General features: G+C 38.9%; 1 protein-coding gene across 20 annotated transcripts in view; it reads right to left on the bottom strand.

Annotated features, from left to right (window-relative positions):
- Nucleotides 1-26,280, bottom strand: part of NRXN1 (neurexin 1) — a 1,163,035-nt gene extending 1,136,755 nt beyond the window's left edge. For 16 of the 20 annotated variants that reach the window (XM_049784319.1, XM_049784318.1, XM_049784329.1 and 13 more), the window contains exons 1-2: nucleotides 25,998-26,279; nucleotides 21,443-23,232 (exon numbers count right to left, since the gene is read on the bottom strand). In XM_049784319.1, coding sequence (XP_049640276.1) covers nucleotides 21,443-22,331 — 889 coding nt within the window. In that variant the 5' untranslated portion in view covers nucleotides 22,332-23,232; nucleotides 25,998-26,279. Of the gene's footprint in view, nucleotides 1-21,442; nucleotides 23,233-25,997 lie in introns of all 20 variants that reach the window. The other 4 variants (XM_049784328.1, XM_049784309.1, XM_049784310.1 and 1 more) reach the window with 2 other exon arrangements.
- Between the last annotated feature and the right edge of the window lie 531 nt (nucleotides 26,281-26,811).

Raw genomic sequence — 26,811 nt, forward strand, 5'->3', positions numbered from 1 at the left:
ATTTCATAAAAAATACAACCAAAAAAAAAAAACCCTTAAGAAGACATACCATCATCAAATATTCCAAGACAACTGAATTTACAAGCGAATATATATGAGACAACTGAATGCACTTTTCAAAGGTTTTTGTAAAATTTCTTTATTATAGAAAATATGGAATAATATGTGTTATAGTTCCAAACATGAAATTAATTCCTTGGTTGGAAAAATTTTCCAACTTCTCTTTGCTCATTGATAAGGAATAATATGTGCGGTAGAGTGTGCACTTGATAGGCATCAGTGTCCCCTTCACCCTTGGGTCTATCCATTTATCTCCTACAGTATCTGCATTTCTCTATAGGACGCAACTTGAATATTTTAAAAGATACTTTCATTTCTCAGTATATTTTTTGTAATGTGTGTTAATCACTAACTAAGCATTAATGTCATAGTCTTGCTGCTGAAGGAACTGATAGATTTAATGACCTTTAAATCTAAATAAAATGTTTTAGTTGTGATTCCCCAGAATTATCTAAAGTTCTATTCAATTGAGCATCTGCTATTAGACATTATCCTCATAGGACATGCACACAAGCCCTTGCACAAATGATGAATTCCTAAATAATTGTGATTTAACAAAGTGAAATTACTATCATTAGACAATATGCCAACTGATAAAAGATTTATGTTTAACTGCATTTACTCTTCCACATAGAATTTATAAAAATAAACTAAAAAATATGAACCACTTAGTGTACTGTTTCAGAATACTGTGATAAGACATTTTAGTTTTCTAGATATTTTGGAGTGACAGGGAAAGATTTAGAAATTAATAAATTATTAAAAATAAGCCAGAGCTGGTTCTAAATCTGTAAGTTATAGTTTTGGCCCCATTTTGTTCTGATAAGTCCCCTTCTTTCATTCTTATTATTATAACCTGATTTCATAAAAACCTTAACTTTCTCTTAATTCCTAACTTCCATGCACTTTTTTAAATCCTGAGTTATATGTTTTCGTGATATGTTAGAAGCTAAAAACCTCCAAGACTTGGCCTGAATCAATAATACAGTGAGAAAGGCACCTTCCTAGATGCCTGGGTTTGATCTTCTACACCAAAAATTCTCCCCAAGTGTAACTCCTGACCACAGTAAACCCTGCATACCAGTAGGTGTGGCCCCCCAAAACAAAACAAACAAAAACATATACAAATCTACTGACATTTATACACATTAAAAATCCCTCTCATCTTCTCATCTTTTATTTCATTCCAAAGATAGCTGATACTTATATACAACGTGTGTGTGTGTGTGTGTGTGTGTGTGTGTGTTTCAAGATGCTCAGTGCTTATTTATTGCTCTGTACTTAAGAATTACTCCTAGTAGTACTCAGGGAACTTATGTGGCTATATGGGATGCTAGAGATCAAACTGAGGTTGGCACATGCAAAGGAAAAGTCCTTCTTGATCAGTAAGAGACCTCCAGGACTGTCTGTTTCTGTGTCTGTCTAGCTATCTGTCTGTCTGTCTCTCTGTCTCCCTAATTAGATCTAAAGTCTACCATTGTAGCAGCCTCCATGGTTTTTGTAAAATTGCTGCCTGGATGACTTCTAGTTCTTACAATTCCACCACAGTTAAGTTCTACATGACCTGACAGAATGTACAAAACTTCAAAAGCTTCTGAAGCCTGGATTTAGCTACTTTCATAATCTTTTCTCTCTGAGTCACAGTTCCAATGTCCTTCAAAATAAGGCATATTCTTACTCTGCATGTTTTCTTCTTTTCTACCTTCTGTTCTCTTAGCTAATCCCTATTCATATTCAAGTCTCACCTTAGTTATCCAATTCTCTGTGATGTTTATCTATCTCCTACATTTTAGTTCCATTGGTATAGATCAGTTGACATAACAATAGACTAACTTTTAAGTAGTCACCTGTTGATTATAAATCTAATCAATATAGAAGTCAGATTCACCTGGTCATAAAATAGATAAAAAATATTTTAAAATTCCATTGGAAACACACACACACACACACACACACACACACACAACACATACACACCAACTTAAGTCCAAAAAGATAGTTGAAAGAGGCCTTTGGTTTGCATGCAATAGGCCTGGGTTTAATTTATCACTCAACATTATCATCAAAACATGACCAAGATCAACCTCCAGCAGAGTAACCCCCGAGCACCATCAGTTGTGGCTCCAATTCAAATGAGTAAATAAGACTAAAAATTTCATTGTCTTGAAGGTTTAAAGTTATCTACCAGGCATATCATTTAAAAACAGAAAAAATTGCATTCTGATATTTCTAGTTATTTTAAAGGTGCCTTTAATTTGCTAATAATAGGATTATTTGCTGGAAAAAATCACATCTTTTTTTTTAGTCATATTTAAAAATAACTGGAAAAACTCAGAGAGACAGATAAGGAAAGCAAATGGAGAAAAAAGCTGAATGGTGAAAAATAAAAATACATACCCTGGGGATTGTTCAGTTAACTGAATTTTTTACATAAAAATGTATAAAAATTGAGCAGGATCCAATTGCCTATCCTGGTTTCAGCAACTTCAATGGAATTATAGGTGTGATTACCTTGTCTCCTTGTGCAGTTGGCTCAAATCAGCTACAATTTTTGAGAAAGATATTTTTGTCATTAGTTTTGTCAAACTTTAACATAAAGTTTTTATCTCTGACAAAAATTTTATGCAACAAATGCATATTTTGTAGCTACGAAATGAGCATGCAAATCAACTGCTATGCATGGATGATTGAATATAAATGAGCTATTTTAAAAGCACAGCCTAAGCTTCCTGTACAAAAACCATGAGCAGGGGGTCAACTGCTCAGCTTAGTCATCCATTTGCAATTTTCAATGGAAAATTGCACTGTCACTTTCCATTATTGCAGCACAAATGTAGACAAATTAAAGAGTCAACTGAGTAATTATGGGCAACATGCATGTGTATGAAACAAAGTAGGGGATTCTTCTCAGGCATGTGGAAGTTTGCTCCATGTTTCTTGTGTGTCTAGAAGAAAGGACAATCCTACAAAAAAAGTGAAAACACAACCCCCACTTTTTTCAGTAATCTTTCTGATTAGGGTTTAGAGACATGTGAGTATAAAAAGTTGTAGTATATGTAACATTAAAACTAATAATAATAATAATCATTCTGCTGGGAAAAAATTACATCTGCCTCCAGATTCTGTATCAGATTAATAATTCTTTTTAGCTACCAGGAAAGTTTTCATTCAACCTTGCAAAAGGGATCAAGTAAAAAAAAATCTTGGTAACATGCAGGATAAATCCTATAATTATCTCTTTATAATATTGTTTCTGAATAAGTCCTGCAAGGTTAGTGCCATGTTCTGCTCTGATAATATGAACATTCTGTTTCTATTTTCATAAGAGAATGTTCAGTCTAGAATGATAATACAAATCCTTGGAAAATCATATAATGAGTCTTATCATCTAAAATGGACAACTAGCTTGACATTTCAAAAGAACATTGAAAATCCCTCAAGATTGAAAGACACAAAAGTGCTTTGTTCATCTACATTTGTACTTGCAAATACATTTATTCTGCTACAACTAAAATAGATGTTATTTTATTTACCTCCCTTTGTGTAAATAGTAAAACTACTGATCTTCACAAATTCATTATATTTTGTACACAAGTACAATCTTATTTATCACACATGTCTGTGCGCCCATGCATGTATATATTTTCAATTATATTCATTTAAAATATCTATAAAGTGTTTCATCACAATTTATATAGATTTGCTCCATTCCTATCATTCTGTATGGCTGTGTATATGGTTCAACTATTATTTACTTAAAAAGCCAATTACATGCTAATATAATCAATTCATTTCATTTATTCATTATCACCACTAGAGACTAAATATGTAATGAACATTATTGATAATATATCTGACTTTTTTCAGCATTGCTGTTTTTTTTGGGGGGGCCACACCTGGTGACTCTCAGGGGCTATTCCTGGGTATGCACTCAGAAATCCTCCTGGCTTGGGAAACCATAGACACCGGGGAATTGAACCACTGTCCATTCCATGTCAGTGAGTGCAAGGCAAACACTATCTCTTGAGCCACTGCTCCATCCCCTCAGCATTGCTTTTTAAAAGAAAACAAAATCCTAAAAGGAAAATTGCTCTGTAAAGGACATACCCATTTAAAATGATCATTAACTATTGATGAATTGCCCCTAAATTTCACATCCCAAAGATGTCAATATTTCCAAGTCTCTGCTAACACTGTTTATGAGGGTGCTCGTTAATATTCTTAATCAACTAGGGAACACACAATACCTCATTTTCATTTATATTGCTTTACTCATTATTGAGATTAAGTGCTTTTCTCGCTTTTATTGATTGTTGTATTTCTCTTTTTAAAAATGCTTCTTTGCTTGGACATTATACTTAATGTTTTCTTTTTAAAATTTTGACCTTAACCAACTGAATTCCTATTATGAACCAGTCTGCTGGCTCTTTTCTATACATAAATATATACAATACTCTTTAGTATTATATATAAAATATACATATCTTATAAGATATAATATATAAGATTATATATCTTATATATACAAGGAAAATAAATATTCCACAACATGGGGAGAAACAACAGTACAATTAAAGTCACAATAATAAAAAGCTTTGAGAGCAATTGGGATTATATATATTAGAGTTCACAAATTCCCAGCATTAGCTGTGCAAGAGGGTGAGAGGGGATTGACAGGAAGGATTCACAAAGGAGATGGCTAGGAATTCACTTAGTAGAACTGGGAAAAAAGGCTTTTAGGTCCAGAACAAACAGCATTAGGAAAGACTCTGAGATATATAAATGTATTAATTATTCACAATGTAAGGTTTTGTGTACATCATAGGGGAGAAAGTGGTAAAATATAAAATGGGGGTGTGTAAATCAGGAAACAATTTAGCAAATTGCTTGTCTGTCTTCTCAAAGTGTAGCCATTCTTAAGAAATTAGATTTTATCCTTATATCAACAATTAATATTATTTTTGCATGGATCACAACAGAATTAGAAAAAATGCCTTGTAAGGGAGGAAGGCAGAATATTTAGGAGTAGGAAAAGTGGCAAAGGAGATTATTTATAATTTCCTGGTAGTAAATCAGAAAGCCTGAGCAATGAACAACTAAGCAGATGTAGTGGTCTCTAAACACACATAAGCAGACCTTTTATTGACTAATTTCTAGAACCATGCGGTCCTCTCTGATATAGTATGCATCATGCATCTCTCTATCTTAAGAAAAACTCTTCTCTTTTCAATTCTTTTTAGTTCTCAATTATGATTGTAGTTTTTAGGGCCACAGTACACTATCATTAGAGCTTAGTCCTTGACATATGTTTAAGTACCATTTCTGGAGGATAGCATATGTATATGAAAGCTTGAACAGGAATTGGCTGTATGCAAGGTAATACCAATTTCCAGATTACCAAAGAAAACTTTTTTCTCTCTGCACCCTCTTTCCATTCTCATACCAGTTTTTTTTTACTAACTTAAGATTACCAAAACATAAAATATTGCTTCCTAACTTATCTCCACAAAAACAAACTTAATCTTTATTTCTCCAATTCATTTTTCTGCCTTTTTTATCCATAAAATTCTTTTTTATTATGAACTGTCTATATTTCTATTTTATTGGGTGGGGGGTCAGACCCAGAATTGTTCAGGTATTACTCCTGGCTCTGTGCTCGGAAATCACTTCAGGCAGGCTCAGGAGACCATATGAAATGCCAGGGATTAAACCCAGGTTGGCCACATGCAAGATCTAGATCTAACCTATTCTTTTGAAATGGAGAAATACTGTAACAAATTTTAATCCATGGTAGCTTAAATAAAAGCACAAATCATTCTACTAATTGTAATTTTTGTAAGAGCCATCTATAATTTTTACATTCTATACAAACTGCCTATATCTGCATTTTCCAAAAAAGCAAAACTCATTGTAATGAGGGCATCATTCCTAGTAAGACTAGTAACACATCAGTGTACCCTCTTAAACATTTTCACATAGTGTATGTAGCTAACATTTCAGTATATTTTTTGGTCCTTGAGTTTATCACACCTGGCTTTAGATTTCAATGCCTTCATATTTTACTGCCTAACTTTCCATCTTCAAAAGTGCTATGAATTCAAAGACAAGCTTTTGCCTATGTAGCTAACATCTAATATCATCTACCATGACCTCTTACTAAATGGTCTAAAATTTATGAATGAATTCACAAGTAGGCAAAAATCAAAAGGGTCAAAAAAGAGGCTGAATTTCTGTTTTCGTAACTGTTTTTACCGAGCATTCAAGAACATCAGAGTGCCAGAATTAATAAGTGGTGCTAATAATGTGAGGAGATTTTGCTTTGAATTCACTTTCTGCATGGTTTTAAACTCAAAGACCTATCTTTAAGTCCACCTATATTGCCCTTCTTCAGGAAAAGCCATACTAATGCTACACTAATGCCTTTCACCAAAAACTGAATCCTCCAGAGGAACAAATGACATCCAAAAGAAATGGTACCATATTGGAGTGAGGGCACAGGAAGGAAACCAGCAGAGAGGAAACTCACTGCAAGGAGGACACCCAGTAGAAGTTATGATGAACAAGAAGAAGCGCAAGGTGAGCTAAGGTGTCTGCAGCAGTTGTAACTTGAACTCAACCACTGTCAAGGAAACCTGAAACTGGGGCAATCCACTAGGTAATGAAGACAACAAGGCCAGTTGGCAAAGGCAGTAGACAGGAATGTAGGCAAAGAGCTTGCCAAAGTGTGGGCTAGAATAACCCAAGTGTTTTAACAAATTATAGTAGTTGGGGAGTGCATTCTGAGCCAAGTGATCTGTAGCAACAGATGCCTTATTCTACTCAAATGTATCTTAAGCTATGACCTCAAATATTCTAATTTTTTAGAATAGTTGCTAATTTATATCTTTGTGTTTCCACTTATTCATTTGTAAAACAGTAGGTTTCTTTGAGTGGGAGTATTTGGAGCTTTTCCTTCTCATATTTGGGTGATTTGGAACCTTTAAATCAAGCTTTCCAAAATGTACAATTAAGAAGCAAGAACTGAAAAAAAATTTTTTTTTCTATATCTAGTATGCAGTTGGTCATTTAAGTCAGTCCCTTGAGCAGGCAAAAAAAAAAAAAAAAATTGGAAGCAATTGAAGACTGGCAGTTGCCAATCTCAACTATTGTGAGGCATCTCCATAAACACAGATCCACCCACTGCTTCTGCTGGTTTGTTCTCACATTTAGACTTGAATGACAAGCAAATGCTGTTTTCTCTCTCTGAAGGCCTAAATCAACATGCTCTTGTTCAAATCCATCCCCATTGTTGAATCCTCTACAGACCAGACTGCCAGTTTTTTTCCTGAGTCCAAATTCTTTTTTCTGTTTGTCAGCTCATATTTTTCTGGCCTACTTTTCCTGCTTACAAATGCAAGACTCTCCTGGCTTTTTTCCTATATATGGTCCTGCATTGTCTGATCTACAGACACTAGTGATAGATAGTGATAGATGTTTCTTTGAAAGAGTCAGATAACAGCCCACCAGGCTTGTGAGCATCCCCAGACCAAAGCATTTTTAATGGGTAATGGTACATTAGCAAGTCAGAAAGAAGTCAGCAGGTAAAAAGGTTAGAGAAGAAGTTATTGAAAAAGACTGATGGACAGACAGCTCAGGGCCACGGTGAAACATTTGGGAAACTAATATTTGGGAGAGCACTGGGGAGAGAGAAAGGGTGATAGTTAGTAAAAGAATTATAGAGAGAACTAGTTTACCATAGGGGGATTTGAAATACTTTTCATCCAGAAAAGATGAAACTCTTTTTCTCATCTGCAAGATAATTTAAGGGCAGAGTGACTGTAAAGATTTTATTTCCATAGAGAGCATAACAAGAAGAAATTAATTTATGTCTGCAGAGGAAATACTTTATGTCATTTAGGAAATTCTGTCCAGGAAATGTTATTAAATCCTTAAATAGGAGACTTCAAGCAAAAGATAGGAAATTGCATTAGATTCAACATACATCTTTGAAACATGTTGGAGTTTCATAGTGAAAGTGTGTATCAAATATAACTTATTAGAAAAATTGGGAATTACAAATTCAGAGTATGCTCTTAGAATTCATGCAGACTTGGACTTGTTGCTAACTGCAAATTCTAGAGTAATATTTTAGTCACTGGGCCTCAGTTTCCCTATCTATAAATTGGTTTATAGCTGATTTACCTAGTTTATAGAGCTAAAAGGATTACAGAAAGATCTATGAAGAGTTTTTAAATGTGGCTGACTCAACAGAAGTACATCTAAAATTCTACTCTTTTAGTAGAGCAAAGCCCTATTAATTAAAGGAATAATTCTAATTTGTGATTAAATTGAAGACAAAGACAAGTTTATTCTTTTCTTCTTTCACCTCATCTTAGTTTCCTTTTCAAATCCGGTATCAGAGGGGAAAAATGTATATACTAGGCCCTTACTTCACTAATCAGATACATGAAACTCATAGCTTATCTTACCTGGTCTCAAAGTCTTGGTTCTTTCGATTGATGCTCATAGTCTACTCTTTCAATATATTTTCATTCAAAACTCATTTTTCTCTGATTATCCTTTCAATGTCCAGTTTTCTATCTCATCTCAACGTCTCACACTCTCCTAAGGTCTCAACATCCTTGTCCTGTCCCTCACTTGCAGGCAGAAAACACTCCGAGATTGCATAATTGGCTTCAAGAGAAGTTTTGATTGTTCCTGTTCAGACTGAAACACAATCGTTTCTGGGTCATACAAGTAAGGACTGTGAGCGGGATTAAAAATGTCTCGATCTGAAAGAACCTGGGAAAATGCCCAGCTTCTATTTTTATTCCAGAACCTGTGGGAAAGTACATAGCTCCCAATTCATGATCAAACACAAGTGTCCCTCTCACTCCAATGAAGAATTACCCTCACTTCTCAAGCTCTACATCTGTCTTACCTTTCACGAAAAATCAATGCAGAGGAAGGATGAATAAACAATGGATAGAATTCAAGTTAAAAAAAAAAGATGCTGTGGGGAAGAAAAAATATCCATTTTTCATAAAAGAAAACCATAATGTTTTAAATATATCATTCTGTTCTAAAGAAAGGTTTTCAGGACCAGAGAAAAAATTAATATTACATGTTTAAGTAAAAAAAATTCTCACTAAAGGATACAAACTGGTCCACTAGGCATGTTCTGGAACTTTAAAATGGACTCATTTATAAAATGTTTATTTTATAATAAAACAAAATTTATATAGATTCCCTAACTAATCTGATAAGAAAGTTTTCTTTTCTTTTTTAAATTTGTTTGTTTTGGGGGCCATACACACTGTGCTATCACTCGATGGTAAGAAAGTTTTTAAGCTGTTAACTTTTATAAAATGTCTATTTCAGGAAAGAGAGAATACAAGAGGAAAAACATTTGGCTTGTACATGGCTCACCCTGGTTCAAATATCTGGCAATTCATATGGTCCCCTGAGAATCACCAGGAGTGATCCCTGAGCACAGAAGCCAGAAATAAATCCTGAGCACACCTGAGTACAGGCTAAGTAATAAAAATAATTAAATTTAAAAATGGCTATCTTGGACCTGAAGAGAGAGTATAGTAGATAGGGTCTTTACCTTGCATGTTCTATACCAGTCATACACTTGTTCCCCATCCCCCAATCCTCACCAAGAGGAAACTGATAGCAGCGCCAGAAGGAAGCCCTGAGAACATAGTAAAAAGGAAACCCTGAGCACAGAGCCAAGAGTAACCCGGAGAACTGTTGAGGTGGGGCTCTAAATCTAAAAATAATAAAGATGCTACTTCAGAATATTTCTATCATTTCTAAAAGTTTGTTGCTTACCCAAGTTTAGCAATTTTAACTTAGAGTTAAAATCTGGGTTTTATAAAAGTTTATAAATATGGCTTAAATATATTTCTTAGCAGACTATGTAATTGTGGTTCATGTACATAAATGTGTAAATATATACACAGTAATGTAGATTATTTATGAGTACTTGTCAAAAAATCTCAGTGCAAGACTTTTTAGTCACCAGAAAACTGATATTATTGATAATAATATGAAATTTTACTACAGAAAACTAAAAATGTCTTTGTTTACTATCTTACTCTATTTGTAGACTTAGAATTATATGGTCTTGTGGAGAAAAATAAAAGGTATATATTACATAGCTCATTTAAAGTCACAAATATAACATGTCTCATGCATCTTAACTATTATGTATTTTTTTACCTCAATGCATATTAACTAGTATATTTATAATTGAATATGATATTCAAAAATTCTTAAATGTTATTTTGCATCGACTATAAATTTGTTTGGTTTATTTTTGAATTACCTATATTTTGTGTCATATTCTTACATATGCATGCATGCCCATAACATAGACATTTATCAATCAAAAATGAATGTCTTATTACTCAAAGTTTTCTCACCTTAATACCCAGAAAGTTTGCCCACTTTTTATCTAGTAGTTTATCAGTGTGTCAACCCACACATTTAACTGTGTATTTGCATAATGACATAGAGAGCATCCTACTTTAAAAACCTTTCCATTGGAAATATTTGACATTTAAAGTCTTAAAGAGCATACCCAATAATTTTAAATAAATATATCGTTTACAGAAAAATTTAACTGTGGATTTTAGATAGTCAAATCAGAAAAATCATATTGGCAAATAAAGAAGGTATAATTCCATGGTGTCATGTCATCTCTTTCTCTCAGGAGAGCCCAGCCATGCTTAATTATAGAGAAGCATCATTAAATAGATTGGTGGTGGGAATGTTGCACTGGTGATGGGAGGTGCTCTGCTTGTAAATGAAACCCAACTACAAACATGCTTGTAATCATGGAGCTTAAATAAAGATTATATTTTAAAAAAGTATTTCTTGTTAACAAGCATTATATAGCATGACTTACATGTACATAATAAAATTTATTTTTAAGAACTAAAATAATGAAGGAAAAATATGAGGTGTTTTTTTTTTGTTTTGTTTTGTTTTTTGGTTTTTGGGCCACACCCAGCTGTGCTCAGGGGTTACTTCTGGCTATCTGCTCAGAAATAGCTCCTGGCAGGCACGGGGGACCATACGGGATGCCAGGATTTGAACCAACAACCTTGGGCCCTGCATCGGCTGCTTGCAAGGCAAACACCGCTGTGGTATCTCTCCAGCCCCAAATATGAGTTTTTCATGGGCTGCCTTTGCTGGACTGGGTAGGCACCTTTTGCTGAATCTAGCAAAGTCTGAGTAACATTAAAGCTTAGCTAGTTGCAGGGATTGTTGGGTCACGAACAGTTGCAGTCACTGTGTTGTGAGCAGTGTTGCTTCATTTCTGGATCATCTGCATGGAATTCATTAGCACTATAATTAAACACCAGAAAGCCCCTCATGATGGCAGGATGCTAGTGAAGCAACTGTTCTTCTTGGCAGTCCTTGTTCTCACTTTTTGACCACCAGTTCCCTCCTGGGAAGCAACCTAAGAAAATCCTCTCTGAGTGGCCCTGCTCCTGTTCTGTAGAGTCAGTGTATTTCTAATTACAGGCCAGAGAGTTTGGAGCACAAGTAACAAGACACAAATCCAGGTCAGCACTTTGGCTTGCCAGGTCAGACTCGTCTTCCTCCCACTTCTTTCCAATAATAGTTTCCATGTAGACCATAAATAGCAGAGTGGATATTTCTTCCTAATATGAAAAATCCCGAATTCCCCTTTAGACTCTACATAAGGAAACTCAAACTCAACTTCTCTAAAAAGAAACTCATCTTCTCCTTCTTACATAATTTCAATTAAATGCCTACTGTGCCATTGTTTACTGAAACAGCTTCACCCTGATAGTTCAAACTCAGCAACCATCACTAGCTACTATGTCACTGGGTTCCTTGCTAGCCTTTGTGCTGAATCACCAGTTAATACTGAAGATGTTTTGTTTTTAACCATTTTCTCTCTCGGAGAGAAACAAATGGAAATGGATGGAAATGTCATGCTGCTATTTTATGAAAATAAAGTCTTCTATTCAAAAGATAAAGAATGAGTTTTAGTAAGCCTTTGAAAACTATATTCTTTGACATTTTTCTAGTTAAACTACAGTGGAATCAACCCATTAAACATAATATGAATGGAGAATCAACAAAGGAATCAAATTAGTGTTTAAGAAATAAAATGGGTTGAATTCTGACAACCTCTTCCATTTTTTAATTATCCCAGCTTTACGAAATGGCTTTCATGTAATATCTGCTGCAAAGGCAGCCATTCAAATGAGCACCACATTGACAACTAATGAAAGAATTTTCAGGGGCTGGCAAGGTGGCGTTAGAGGTAAGGTGTCTACCTTGCAAGCGCTAGCCAAGGAAGGACCGCGGTTCAATCCCGCAGCATCCCATACGGTCCCCCCAAGCCAGGGGCAATTTCTGAGCGCTTAGCCAGGAGTAACCCCTGAGCATCAAACGGGTGTGGCCCGAAAACCAAAAAAAAAAAATCTAAAATAACAAAAAAAAATTTCTACATTTTGGCATTAACTGTTATTTTAAGGGAAACATGCAGATTTTCTTAGACTTGTCTATGGGGCACACACATTTCAGCTCTACTATAGAGCTAAAGGGCTTTGGAGAAGTTAGCCTTTACAGTCCTTAATGTTCTTATCTATAAAACAAGAATGTTAAAAATAAGTTTCAAAAAGTATAGGAATAAAGATGAACAAAGCACAATGAATAGTGCTTTTATGTTCAGTAAACACTAATTAGTAACTCTAATTATTGCTCTGATTCCAAATAGAATGATTTATTTTGGGTTTGGAGACCACACCAGGTGATGCTTTGGGATTCGTCCTTGCTCTGCACTCATGAATCAATCTAGTTGGGCATAAGTGACCAAATTAGATGACAGGGGGGTTCAACCTGATTCAGCTGCATGTAAGGCAAGAATCCTACTTGCAGCACTCTGCATTCCAGCTCACACAGAATATTTTTTAATTATATTCAAATTCAAGAATTCTGGTGCACCATTCATGTAAGGGGATCTACTGAGTCTTTGACTTATTGGATGAATAATATTTGAAGAGATGAAATCTGTATATTTATAAGTAATATCAACAGTCTGATTGAACTAATACTTTTTCCTCGATATTCAATCTGACTAGAGTTCCCTGAGCAAAACCAGATATAATTCCTGAGTGTAGAGCCAGAAATAAGTTCTATGCATTTCTCTGTGTAGCCTCTTAGAAAACAAAGAGATGTATAAATAAGAACATATATAAATAAGAAGATGTATATGTTTATATATAAATAAGAACACATAATGTATATATTGGTTTTATATATATTATATAATATATATATATATATATTATATATAGGTTTTTGGGCCAAACCCAGTGACGCTCAGGGGTTTCTACTGGCTATGCATTCAGAAAACGCTCCTAGCTTAGGGGACCATATGGGACACTGGGGGATCAAACTGTGGTCCATCCTTGACAAGGCAGGTTCATCCTTACTGTTTGCACCACCACTCCAGCCCAAGAACCTATATTTTTTTCTGGTATTATTTGGGAGAGGGGCAAATCTGCCAGTGTTTAGGGTTTATTCTTAATTCTGTGCTCAGAAATTACTTCTGGCAGAATCCAGCAATACTATGAGACGCTGGGGATTGAACCTGGGTCATCCACATGCAAAGCAAACACCTCCTCACTGTGTTATTGCACTGGCTCCAAGAACTTATATTTTATTTCTAAGCATTTGGGAAACCCAATAAATGAGAAATGATTTCAAAGGTTTTACATCAGTTTAAAATCAGATCCTCTCTCTACTTTCTCTTAAATATATTCATATTTTTTGAGCCACTGTCCAAAGGGCTGAAAAATCTTCATAGCAACACGAGTTCAATCCCTGAGAACTCATCCTGTCCACCACCGCAACCCCAGCACTTTCAAGGGTGTGCCAGGGCCCCAGTACTGCAGACTCTGAGGCATTGTCAGGATGAGAATGGTGGGAAATGGAATCTGTATCTGAGAGCACAGATAGGAAGATACAAATGAATTAAGAAAGAAGTAGGACTTGGGAAATGATCTTTCACATTTACATTTAAATTCTATTGAGCATACATTTCTAAAATATAGATTTCTGCTGAGGATCTCATAAAATTAAAAGTCAGCAAACCCATTCTCTGGGGAGTGTTCTCTGTATCAGCTACAAGATCATCCTAAGTTAGGTAGAGTTTGTACACAAAGCAAATAAATATAATTAAATGTATTTGAAAGCATACTTATTAAATACATTATTTTGATAGTGTTTATTATAAATAAATTTACTTAAATACATGTAAAAAAACACCTTCAATAACCTGTATTTAAATTGCTTTATTAAAGTTCATGTGCATTGTGAATCCTTTCAAATTTATAAAGTCCACCACCTAGATTATGCCTAACACATAGCTATCTAATAATTCTAATAATTATTAGTAAATAGGACATTCTATGCTTATCTCTAGCCCCTCAGATTGTTCTGTTTGTTTTAAACTGCACATATATAGTTATGTAATATGTAATCAGTTAGCTGCTACTAACTTAAATGACTTTTTTTATTTCTAATATTTTTATTTAAGCATCTTGATTACAAATATGATTGTGATAATGTTTCAGTTTTTTTTTTTTTGTGGTTTTTGGGTCACACCCGGCAGTGCTCAGGGGTTACTCCTGGCTCCATGCTCAGAAATTGCTCCTAGCAGGCACGGGGGACCATATGGGACGCTGGGATTCGAACCGATGACCTCTTGCATGAAAGGCAAACGCCTTACCTCCATGCTATCTCTCCAGCCCCAATGTTTCAGTTTTTTATATTGTATACCAGAGGGAAAAAAGAACAATGTCCTCTGTATGTCACAAATCTATGTCCTGTGTCAAAATGACAATATAGAACAAGATAATCCTATCAAATTTTATATAGCTACATATAATCTTCTGAAACTCATATAAGATGACCCCAAATTATTTGCAAGCATGCCTACTATTTTTGCTATTAATAATCAACACACCTAATATTATCCATTGCTATTCTTGATATTTTTGTCAAGTTCTGACTTTTCTTCTGGACTCACAAATATTTGAGATAGGTCAGCAGGAGTTCACAGTGGAATGGCTGCTTGATTATTAGGTGTTTCCTCTGTTTAAGAATCTTGGGATTGTACAACAGACCAGTCATGGCCTTGCCCTATAATGGTTGCTTATAGGATATGCTATGCAGATAAGTTTCTTCTTCAGATTTTATAACATACATTGAATTGCTTTGACATTTTATATAAATAATGCCAAGGCAAAAAAGTATCTGTACTCATTAACACATTCAAAAAGACATAGATTTAATCTGTGCTTAAGGGAGAAAACCAAAAAGTCATGAAATTTCTGGAAAGCTATTAATCATATAGCAAAACATGGTCTTTTTTTTTTTTTTTGCTTTGTTATGTTTTATTGTCTTTTTTTTTTTTTTTTCAAAATCTTATTGGAACTTCTAAAGAATGACTATTCAGCAAAGACCATGCAAATTCAATGCATTTTCAACTCCTGCATTTTTGAATAACAGAAAAGGGGCTGAGCAACAAAATTATACTGGAGTATAAATAATAAAATGTGTAAAGAAGGACCAGAGAGACAGTGTGGACAGCACTTACCGAGTACATAGTTCACTGTGAAACAATCCCCCACTCCCTATTAGGTCCCCTGAGCCCACCAGGAGTAAACTCTGAGCTCAGAGCCTGGAGTAAGCTCTGAGCATAGGCAGGTGTGATTCAAAAACAAATTTAAAATAAAATATAAAGATTTGGGATTAGGGAATAGCATATGGTGCTAGAATACAAGCTTTGCCTGTGAGGACACAGATTCAGTCTCAAATACCACATAGTTCCCTAAGCACTGGACCCTGACTACTCAAAAAGTAAAATAATGAAATGCAAACTTTTATATTGTGAGAAGAATATACACTTTTTAAAAATGCAGTTTGCATAGAAATCTTTAGAAAGTGGCTTCTCTGCATAGCAAAACAAAAAATAAGTGAATATTTGAAAGGTTAAATTTTCAATGTACATCTATTGGAATTAACCCTGCAACCAATTACCCATTAAACACTTAAGTAATGATGGTTTGCAAAGGCCAATATTGCTCTGAGTCCTAATTCTTCAAGTGTGACAAATAATAGCACAAATATCAGAGCAGTTTTAAATAGTATGCACTTAAAGAATCAAATTTCATTTAATTAAATCTAAAACAACAACCAAAAGGCACATAAATTATTTGTATATTTATAATCTAAAAAGTATTGAGTGGAAATTTCAATACTTTATCTGTGCCAAACACTAACCTAAAAATTTTACACAAAGGTGTATGCTTAACTATGATCAAATACCTATGAGCAAAATACTCAATTCCTAGTTTATTTTGTGCAATAGAAGTTTGAATATGCCTAACTGAAATCAGACAACATGGACAAGGAATATATAACTATATTTATGTTACAACTCCTTCTTAGAATAATGACACAAAAATCTCAAAATAAAATATTTTACCATACTGTGACACTTTAAAATGCCAACTCTTGTTTTATATTATTTTATAGTCAAGATAAGCTTTTTTTGACAGATCAGATAAATGCCTTTCTTTGTCATACTTTAAGAGCTTCCCAGAACATTTTACTAGATCAAAACTATTGATAAATGCTTCTTTCCACTCAAAGCTTTTTCAGCACAAATTATTCATTTCCAATAGTAGATTGAAAAGAAAACATATTGAAAACTTTTGGGATCATTTTGTTTAGCACTTATGGAAGATCTAACAAATATGAATATTTTTAAATTATAAAAATCATAGTGACATCATTTTTATTGTAACAATTGTAATACTCAAAATCTAGGGATAAACAATGGCCCAAGATTTCTGTATCTCAGCAAACTCACACTGACTGAGAACTTTCTTAACAGAAAAAAAATCTTGTTTTTCTCTCTCCCTAGTTACAGTGGGTATTTAACAAATGTTGTTGACTCACAAACAGAAGACAATGTTTTCACTTTTTCTTTGGCCCTCTATCAATCTGTTCCCTCACTGAAACTAAGCAACATTATTTTTTATTTTAAATAAAGTCATCATCATTTGATGAGTCCATCACTTCTCCACTCTCCATACAAAACTTCTTCCCACTGCTTTTTCATTGCTTTTACAGCAGAGACCAAAAAAATATGGTGGGTGGAGTCTAGAAGGTTCTGCAAGATGTTACCATGGTCCTCTGAAGTGGGTGTTCCTACATTTGCTCTGAATCTGTCACACTCTACTTGTTTCCACAATAATTCTTCTCCTCTAACTTGACTGACTGGTTAATTCCTTTTAATCTCTCAGATTTTGTTTGAACATAACCTTTGGAGAAGTCAATTCCCCTACTTAAATTAGAGATAACATTTACCTCTCCTGAAATGTTCAAACCACCACCTATGCCTTCACACATTTACTAATTATCATGTGTGTGCCTCCTGACATAAATATCAGGTCAGTAAACAGCGGGAATACTTTGGACGGCTCATCCTTTTACAATTTTAGTCCCTGAGCTTATACTTATGACAATTAAAAGTTACAACATTAAACCAAGATATCTGAAAACAGAAGTGATCAAATATATATGGTTACTTATTGGCTCACATGTGTAAGGTTAGAAAAGCTTGGGGCTGTGTAAATGGCATCTATCATATTGCCAAGTTCAATAATTTGAAGCAACAGTTTATCAGAAGCAACATGTTGATGACCACTCATAGGGAAAGTGAATAGAAATGACAGTCACAATCTACCATGTGATTTTATTACCAATAACCTTAGAGGTTAAAAAAAATGGACTTAGAAAGGATAAAATGTAATGATCTCTTACTGATCACATGTTTGTTCTCATTTTGAAGCTGAATAACCAAGAAAAAAAAATTTTAACTTCTGGGAATCTGTTCATCTTCTTAATTAGAAACATGAAATAATAATGATCCTGGGGCACTTAGTATGATTCATTGAGAAAAAAAAACAATAAGCATCCATTAAAAAAATAATATTTTTGGAAAGTCTCTTTCTACACTGGGACTCAAACAGTCAAAGGCAAAAATGATTCACAGGGTAGCCGGATTCAACCAGTTTCATAAAACTTTCATTCATTTTAACATTTGAAGACCCCCTGAATCTGAAACAATATCATCCATATAAACTCTAGAAATCTCTGAAGGTATAATAATGTAAGATTACTACTTCTATATCTGCTGTTGCTGCTACTACTACTATTCCTACTACTATTCCTACTATTACTACTATTAGTAGTAGTAATAATAACAAACAATAATGTTTGTGTTTTTATCAAGGTAATGCAAGTAACCAAGTAATGACACAAGCCTTTCCTGTGTTCTCTCTCATCAGGATATATATAATGTATATCCTACATTATATATAACATACATTAATATAAATTTTAAAAAATTTGGTAGGTCTGAATCAACAAAGCCAGGATAAAATATGAGCTTATTCATTAAAAAAGAGTCTAGCAATGCATAGGTGCCTAAATTGTTTGAAGACAAAAAAGAGCAAATTGGTTTATTTTTAGTATCTCTTGCTCTGTTCTCATCTCCAAGCAACTAAAATTATATTCAACTTGGAAAAATGAAGTTCTAATGGAATATGACACTGGAAACTAGATATCATAGGCATTGCCTTTAATATTTGCCGTTGATTGGTCCCACATTTTCTCTAAAGAATGCCAATTTATTTGTTTTTAAATCCGTCTTACACAAGAATGGGGCAATCAGTGTATAAGCGGGTGGAGGCAGGATTTGTTTATACTCAATCTGAATAGAAATCATCCACCCTAGCCATCAATCCATGATCTCTATTGGTAGAGACAGCCATCCTCCATTAATTATTTAATAGTCTCCTGGCACCCATGAAATTGGGGGGGGGGGGGCGGCAAAATGGAGCCATTCTGGTGTACTGGGCAAAGCAGCAACACCATCATTCCAGCTCCTATTTCTGAGTGAATCAAAGGAATCCAGCCCTTTGTTTATCCTTGCAGGAATAATAGGGATCTTCACACTCCATTTTAAGTCAAATTTTCAGAGACACTGTGCTCCAGAACAGTCCCATGAATAAGAGAAAAGCATTTTCTAGGAATGCTTGACCTCATGCAGCGGGCTCTGTATTGGCCAGGGACATCTCCAGGTGAGATGAAATTCTACCTCTTCTGGAAGGAACATTTTACAAGCAAAAATATAATATATTTCTGAGCCCTCTCATTCTGCCTTTCTTCCACATAATACTTTTCCATGCATTTGTTCCACCCTCTCCTGTTCCCAATGATGCATGATCCCTGAATGTCTACATTAAAATGCATAAAAAAATAAAACTTCTTATTTCAAACACCTCCCACATAGAGCAAGCTGTCATTTTGTCCTATTTGTTTTTTCGTTTACAGGAGGAAGTTCACACTCCTGTGCCCTTCATTAAATCACCTTCACTAGATTTTAAAGTGGCATTAGGATTCTTAGAGCAAATCTTCCCACCGAATAAAATTTGATTTTTTTTTCCATTTCTATCACTGTAGAGGAAAGCAACTTCAATTACATTGGAGCAATCATCATATGCAATTGTCTTTGCCATGATTTGAAATTTAGTTAGATTTTTTCTAGAGGAACCAGATTAATGTAAAATGCAATCAAATAAAGATAAAACGTACTGTTTAGCTTTTTTAAATAATTTTAAAGCTTTATCTTAAATGCATGGGACTATAATGAAAAAGCTGAATACAGCATGCATAGGCCATGAAATCCACAGCCATCTCTAATTACCTCGGTCAAAATACAATAAAAACAAAAGCCCATAGGAGGCAGAGAGCAATAAAACCAACCTTTCCCTTTTCTCCCATAAACCCAGGAAGGCTACAGAACTCTGCTACAAGGTGTTTTTTTCTTCCTAACTAACTCTCTTCAGTGTTTAAACAATTACAAATTTTATCAAGTCTCCATTTGTCTTAAAGTCAGTTGAGAGAGAACTGCCAAGTTTAATAAGATTTACAAAGGCAAGTTCCCCTCAGCAGTTTGAGGAGAGACAAAGAGGGAGAGGGTGGAAGAGAGAGAGAAAGGAAAGGAAAGAGGGAGCCAGAGACAGCACATTCGAGATTTTACATAAAATCCAGATCCACTTGGAGCATCTGTCCCTACTGCTTTGCAAATCTGTTTTCATATTTCACCTTTCTTTATCATTTCAGCCACCGGTGCCATTTGTTTGTGCTACTGACTGCTGATTGGACCCCAAAATCCTCTCATTCCTGCCACTTTCTCTCCTGCTCAGTCACAGAGACACCCCTGGGCTATCTCTCCATGTCACTCCATTCTTGATCATTTCTGGATTTAGACAACAATATTTTCCCTTGATCGCTGTCACGTGGCAGAATCTCTCTAAGAAACTGATTTCTATTCATAAAGGAGAGTAAAGGAAACTTAGGCAGACTTCTAATTTTCTTTTCTTCTTTTCTGATTTCATACTGCCTCAACCCATAAGAACAGAAATGGCAGCCCGATCCCCATTATTCAGCTAAATATCATTTAGCTCATGGGCGCCAGTAAAATCTCTTGCAGGAAGACCTTGCACATAATCCCCGGGCACTTCCCAGCCCAAGAGTCTCTAAAACCATTAATTGGAAAACTGTGTTTCTTCTCTCAACATTTGCCCATCTGGTTCCCTCTTCCCCAAAACTCCACCAGAAAAAAAATCTCAATGTTGCCCTAAAACAGACAAGGGTGGGTCTTGGACAAAAGCAAAGAACTGACCCAGAACCGCCGCCCCCCCAAAACCCTCCTCAACCTTCTCTTTCTCCTCCTTCACCTCTTTTTCCTCTTCCTCTTCCTCCTCTTCCTCTTCCTCCTGACCTACAGCATCCTCAGGAGCCCCCAAGATGAAGAAGCAAAGACTTTGATATGGATTTGCAAGAGGTTGGGGTAGGGAAGCAGGGGGCCTAGGGGACCTTCTCCAAATCTTGCTCAAACCAGCACATGGGCACGGCTCGTGGGCACCTGGCTCTGCTTCCCAGCTCCCCCCACCCCCAAACTAACGAAAGTGTGAGCTCATCTCTTGCTTCTTAGAACACCTGGGTCTCATTTACCTGGGGAAGTGGGAAGGTGGGCAGCTCCAAGGCTGCAAGGGAAGCATGCACGGCGAAGAGGGTGCACACTTGTATGGAGCTCAAGGAAATCGGGTTGGCACTAAAGGGGTTCCAGGGAGATGGAGTGTGTGTGAGGGGTAGGAGATAGATGCCCGAGAGCTTATGGATCCTCCTCTAGCTGACGCGCAGTTGTGGGGAGCAGAGCGTGCGCTCTGGAAGGGGACCCCATCTCACATCTCCTTGGCGCCTGCCTTACCTTGGCTGCAGTCCTTGCCGCGGAAGCCGGTCTTGGAGCAATCACACACGGCCTGGTCGTCCACTACAGAGCACACTCCACCGTTGAGGCACACGCCACCGTCCTGGGATGCATCGCAGGGGCCTCCTCCACCTCCTTCTCCTTCTCCTCCTCCTCCTCCATCGCCACCTCCACCTCCTCCTTCTCCATCGCCTCCACCTCCTCCTCCTCCTTCTGCATCACCTCCTCCTCCTCCTCCTCCGGCCCCACTGTGCGGTGGTGCCTCGTCTTCGTCGTCCAGCCGCACATCGGCGCTGCTGCCCACGGGCTGCGCGGGGGTGGCATTAACACGCACATCCCGGATCCAGCCCCGGAACGGCTCTCGCTCCAGCACGGAAGCCAGGGTGAGCTTGAGCGCAGCAGCACGCAGCTCGGGGGGCAGCCCCCCGATGAAGAGGCCGCTGAAGACCGTCATGTCCCGCCGCTTGGAGCGCACCTCCACCCACTGGGCCTGGGCGCCGTCGATGCGCAGCGTGGTGTTGCGGAACCGGCGACCCAGGCGCACATGGTGCCAGGCGCCGTCGTTGAGCGGCGGCTCGGCCAGCAGCGTGGCGGGCTCGGCGCAGAAGATGGAGAAGCTGAGCTGCAGGCGGCCGCCCCGAGTCAGGATGAGCTCGAGGAAGTCGCAGAAGCCCTCGTCGTCGAAGTAGAGCAGCAACCCGCGCGCGCTGCGCGTCTTGAGCTGGAAGCTCAGCTCGCTCTCGCAGCACGCGTTCCACTTGGGGAAGCGCGTCCACTGGCCCTCGGTGCCCGGGAACTCCAGACCGGTGCCCAGCTCGGCCCAGCAGCCTAGCAGCAGCGCCAGGCACAGGACCACACAGCCCCCGCGCTGCAGCAAGGCCGTCCCCATGCTCGGGGCAGGGGCGCGGCGCGGGGACACCGGGGCCGACAGCGTCACGGCGGTGGTGCGGGGACCCGGGAGAAGATGGAAAGGCAGGGCCCCGCCGCCGCCGCCGCCGGATGCAGCCAGGGCCAGGAGGGACCGGATGGCAGGAGCTGGAAGGACACCCCCTCCTTTAGTCCGCCAGGTCTCTTTCCTCCTCCGCCTTTTCTTCTTCTTCTTCTTCTTTTTCTTCCTCCAACCGGCCCGTCCTCTCTCCCAGGTCCCCTCGGGCGCAGGGGCGCAGGGCAGCCTCAGAACGCCCAGAGCAAAGAGAGGAGACACTTTGAAAGAGGCTGACGCTCTGGGTTTGGAAAGGGCAGTGCCGTGGGCCAAGGTCGAGTCACTGATCCATGCGTGGCCACGGAGCTAAAGGGAGGGCCTTGGTGGTGTCCGATGCTTCGCGACCATCCTCAGCCAGATTCCCACTGTGCCAAGGGAAGCCAGGGTCAAGGAAAGTGAGTCAGGACCGAGCCAAGGCTGGCCGGCACTGAATTAGGATCCTCGGATGCTTGGGAATGCTCCTCCAGATAACCAAAAGTGAGAAAGGGGTGCCTGGCTTCTTTCTGTTTAGCCAAGCACTCACTTCACCCACAATAACTCCCCAAGAGGCCCCACTGCTCCTTGCTGCTGGTCAAATCCGGATTTCCACAACTGAATTCCTTGTGCAGGGCTTCAGGCTGGATTTCGAGCCTTCGTTTTGATTTTTTTTCCCCTCCCAGAAACTGTGAACTAGCCAGAAGCCTTGAGATATGTGCAAAGCATAACACCTCTCCGCCTCTGCCAAGCCAGCTAAAACAACAGATCAATTGCTTGGTTCTTGGCGATGCATCTTGGTTTCTAGGGGCTTCTTTTCTAAGGATGCAGGAATCTGCAGGAAATTAAAATGTTAAGAAATCAGTGCTAAAGGACAGCATAGGAAGCGCAAAACCTCACTAGACTCAGAAAATAGGAAGATACTTAAAACTATTATTCAGGCTTCACCCTCTCTGTCTTGATCTACAAGTCTCGAGGATTTCAATTCCTGACATCCTCACAACCAGCCATTCCCCCCCATATACTGGATGGTCACCCTAAATGGTCGACACACCCAGAATTTTAGGGAGAATTGGAGATATTTCCTTTTCACATTTTCTGAGAAAGCTTGGGTTTGAAATCTCTAAGTGCCAGGTAAAGATCCTTTCTAGAACTTCTGCTTGCAGTGTGTACTGGTTAACTGAACAACAAAGATCCGATATTCCGGGCTCAATTGATAGCAGGATTTGGCAGTAGGTGAAGAAAATCCAAGTGCAAACTGCTGGCTTGTATTTCTCTAACATTCTATATTGGTCCCACCCATTATGATTTTTTCCCAGAGAAACAAGTCTGGGGGAACCTTAAAGCTGGGGGATGTCTTAAGTTTTAAACAAGCATTTATTCTTTTAGTTAAAGGAATAACCTGTTTCAGTAGAAAACATACACTCTGAGACAAATATCTATTTCTGGTGGCACTGATGCCTAAATTGCCATCAGCAATGCCTCTAAAGAGAGCTAAGCTAAAGTACTTAATGATTTGAAAATAGTCATGTGCTGAACTTCTATTAAAGTGCTTGTCTGGTTGTCAGTTCTTAGGATTTGTGCAGGAAGAACAAGAGCCGTTATGCATGTCCCCTTAGCTGCTATAGCTACAAGCTGCAGGTCCTTCAAATCATTTATTTGAATCACTCCCTGTGCTATAAATCACTTTTCTTTATTCAACTGTAATCTGACAGGTTCTGGAAATGGACGAAAACGATGAGTTATTTCTGTTATATTTTACCAAAAAAAAATAATTCTCCTATTTTGACCCCCCCAAATAAACAAAAAATCCTCACAACTATATTATCTGCCCAGTTCAGATAAATGTATGTATTTCGCTAGCTATTTCCCACTCCCACCCCCCCCCCACCTGAATGCACATCAAACAGAAACACAAATTTATTGCTTGGACATAGAAGCTCACTCTCCAATTAGCGACTTTTCTTCCCACTACAAGCTGAAACTAGCAGTAATTTATGGCACCGCATTGTGCTGCTGCTCCTCCGTGGAGGCAGCTGAGAGAGAGCATTTGTCTTCAGTGCAGAGCGATCCCTACAGGTGTCAGCTGAGAGCGACCCAGCTCAGGGATCCCACTGTAAGTTCCTCCTCAGATGAAATTGAGGATTGGAGCACTCTTTCAGTGCCTGTGCACGCGCAAGTGTGCGTGTGCGCGCATGCACACACATGCACCCTATACACTGCCCACTAGCCCCAGGAAATAAAAAATAATCAGATTCTCAGTTGCTAATTTATTATGGCTGATCCATTGCACACCATCAGCCATCACGAGCCATTTCTTATCTAGCCCCGAGCCAAGCCCAGCAGAAAATCCTCTAAACACTCAGAAATTCTCCAAAGACAGCCTATTTTCAACCTTCTCCTTTGGAAGTGGCTTCAGACATCTGCCATTTTTTAATTGCTTGCCAAATATGTCCGAAACGCTAAGATTAAAGAGTGTCGTGATACTCTCCATTAGCTTGTGTGTTGGAAAAGCTTTTTTTTTTTTTTTTTTTGGTGACTCTACCTGAATGGTTTATTTTATTCATTACTATTACTTAGATGTCCCAAAGCTTCCCTTGCCTCTCTTGTGCTACTCCACTAACCCAGACCAAGAACATTTGTAAGGGAAAAAGGAGAGGAAAGAAATCCCTAGATTTGCCACTGAGGAGGTCAACTGACACTTACAGTTCTTAGAGGAAGCTCATTGTGTGTGAGAATATCTGTATTGATATGGAGAAGGAGGATTCTCTGTGGGTGCCGGAAACAAGCCAGCTAGTTCACAAATTAGGGGGGGTGAAATAAAAGGATTTTGAAGAAAAAAAAAAGCCTGCAGCCAAAGGAATAAACACTCTAATTCAAAAGCAGAGAGACTAGCAGCCTCATTAATCTTTTCTTTCATTTCCAGAATCAAATTCATTTGCAAGCTGTTGGTGGGATCAATACAGTATGCTGGGCGTCTGCAGTTGCATTTATTGTAATATGTTTATGGTATCGCATACATCCACATCTACACGTTTCCCTGCACCATCAGAAGCCACCTGAAATCTTGAGGAGAAATTTTTCCAAGTGTTTCTCCTCCGGCTTCTCCTCGTTCCTCAATACCAGTCAATGCACACCCCAATTCTCCCAGGCTTTCCCGCCCAGGCACCAAGCCCCATCTCTTCCCCAGTGCGGTTCCTTGGAGCCAGGAATCGACTGCACAGAGGAAGGCTGCTAGGCACAGCGTGGGGCTGATGGAGAAGAGAAAGCAAAGATGCAGATGGAAATTCATCCTCTCGCCTAGCTTTCCAAGTTCGCCTGTTCTCGGGCTTTGCCCAATAAATCACGGCCATCAGCCTTTTAAGTTCTGAGCTCAGTTCCACCATCTCGTCTTCTCCCCCCATCTCTTGGCTACGCTTGCTGCAAAACAAGCCAGCTCGGGGCTCCTCCAACCCCTCCGTCCGAGCAGCCACCTTCTTCCTTTCTTCCCTTCCAGGAGCATCGGTGGCAGCTCGGGGCTCAGTGACCACGGGCAAGAGCTCCTTCTCCCGCTGGCCTCGCCCCATCCCCTCCCCCCAACGCCCCATTGAGCTGCTTTACCTGCCGGGTTCGTCCCCCTGAGCTCAAGCCGGAGCCTGCAGCTTGCAGCTTGCAGCAGTAGCAGCAGCAGCAGCGGTCCCAGCGAAATTTCCTAAGGGTTTAGGCGCTGCCTTTTCAGAGGCGTGGGGCTGGCGCGTCTATCTTCAGGAGTGCAGGAGGGAGGACAGGCATGGAGGGGAACGGGAGGAGCGGGAGCAGCAGCAGCAGCAGCAGGAGGAGGAGGAGGAGGAGGAGGAGAAGGAGGAGCAGGAGCAGGCAAGGGAGCGAGCAGGCAGGAGGAGGCTGGCTGACGTGACGCGGGCTGCTGTCCTTCCTTCGCCCAGGGAAGGGCGGAGCTGCGCTCTCCGCAGTACCATGGACAGCGGCGGCGGGCCAGCCTTAGTGCGGGGTCCCCAGCTCGCCCAGGCCTGCGGCTCTGGGGTTCAGGGATGCCGAGATGCTGCGAATCCAGTGAAGGGTCCACCTTGGCTTCATCCCCGAGCGCGGGAAGCCGGATCTTTCAAGCCTAGGAGCCTAAGGGCGGGGATCTGTGTGCCGCAAGCGCTTCAAACTTGTGTGTGTGTGTATGTGTGTGTGTGTGTGTGTGTGAGAGAGAGAGAGAGAGAGAGAGAGAGAGAGAGAGAGAGAGAGAGAGAGAGAGAGAGAGAGAGAGAGAGAGAGAGAGAGAACTGAGCATGCCCAGGACCCTACTAGACAGACCCCACGGCAAGCAAAAGCAAGCTGGGTGGAGATTCCACTTCTCCCGGCTTCCTTGAGTTGGAGCTTAGGGCCGCTGGGCTAGCAAAAAGGGGTGTCAAGGACGAGAGCCTAGTTA

The sequence above is a fragment of the Suncus etruscus genome, chromosome 12 (assembly GCF_024139225.1).
Source record: "Suncus etruscus isolate mSunEtr1 chromosome 12, mSunEtr1.pri.cur, whole genome shotgun sequence".
Lineage (NCBI taxonomy): Eukaryota > Metazoa > Chordata > Mammalia > Eulipotyphla > Soricidae > Suncus > Suncus etruscus.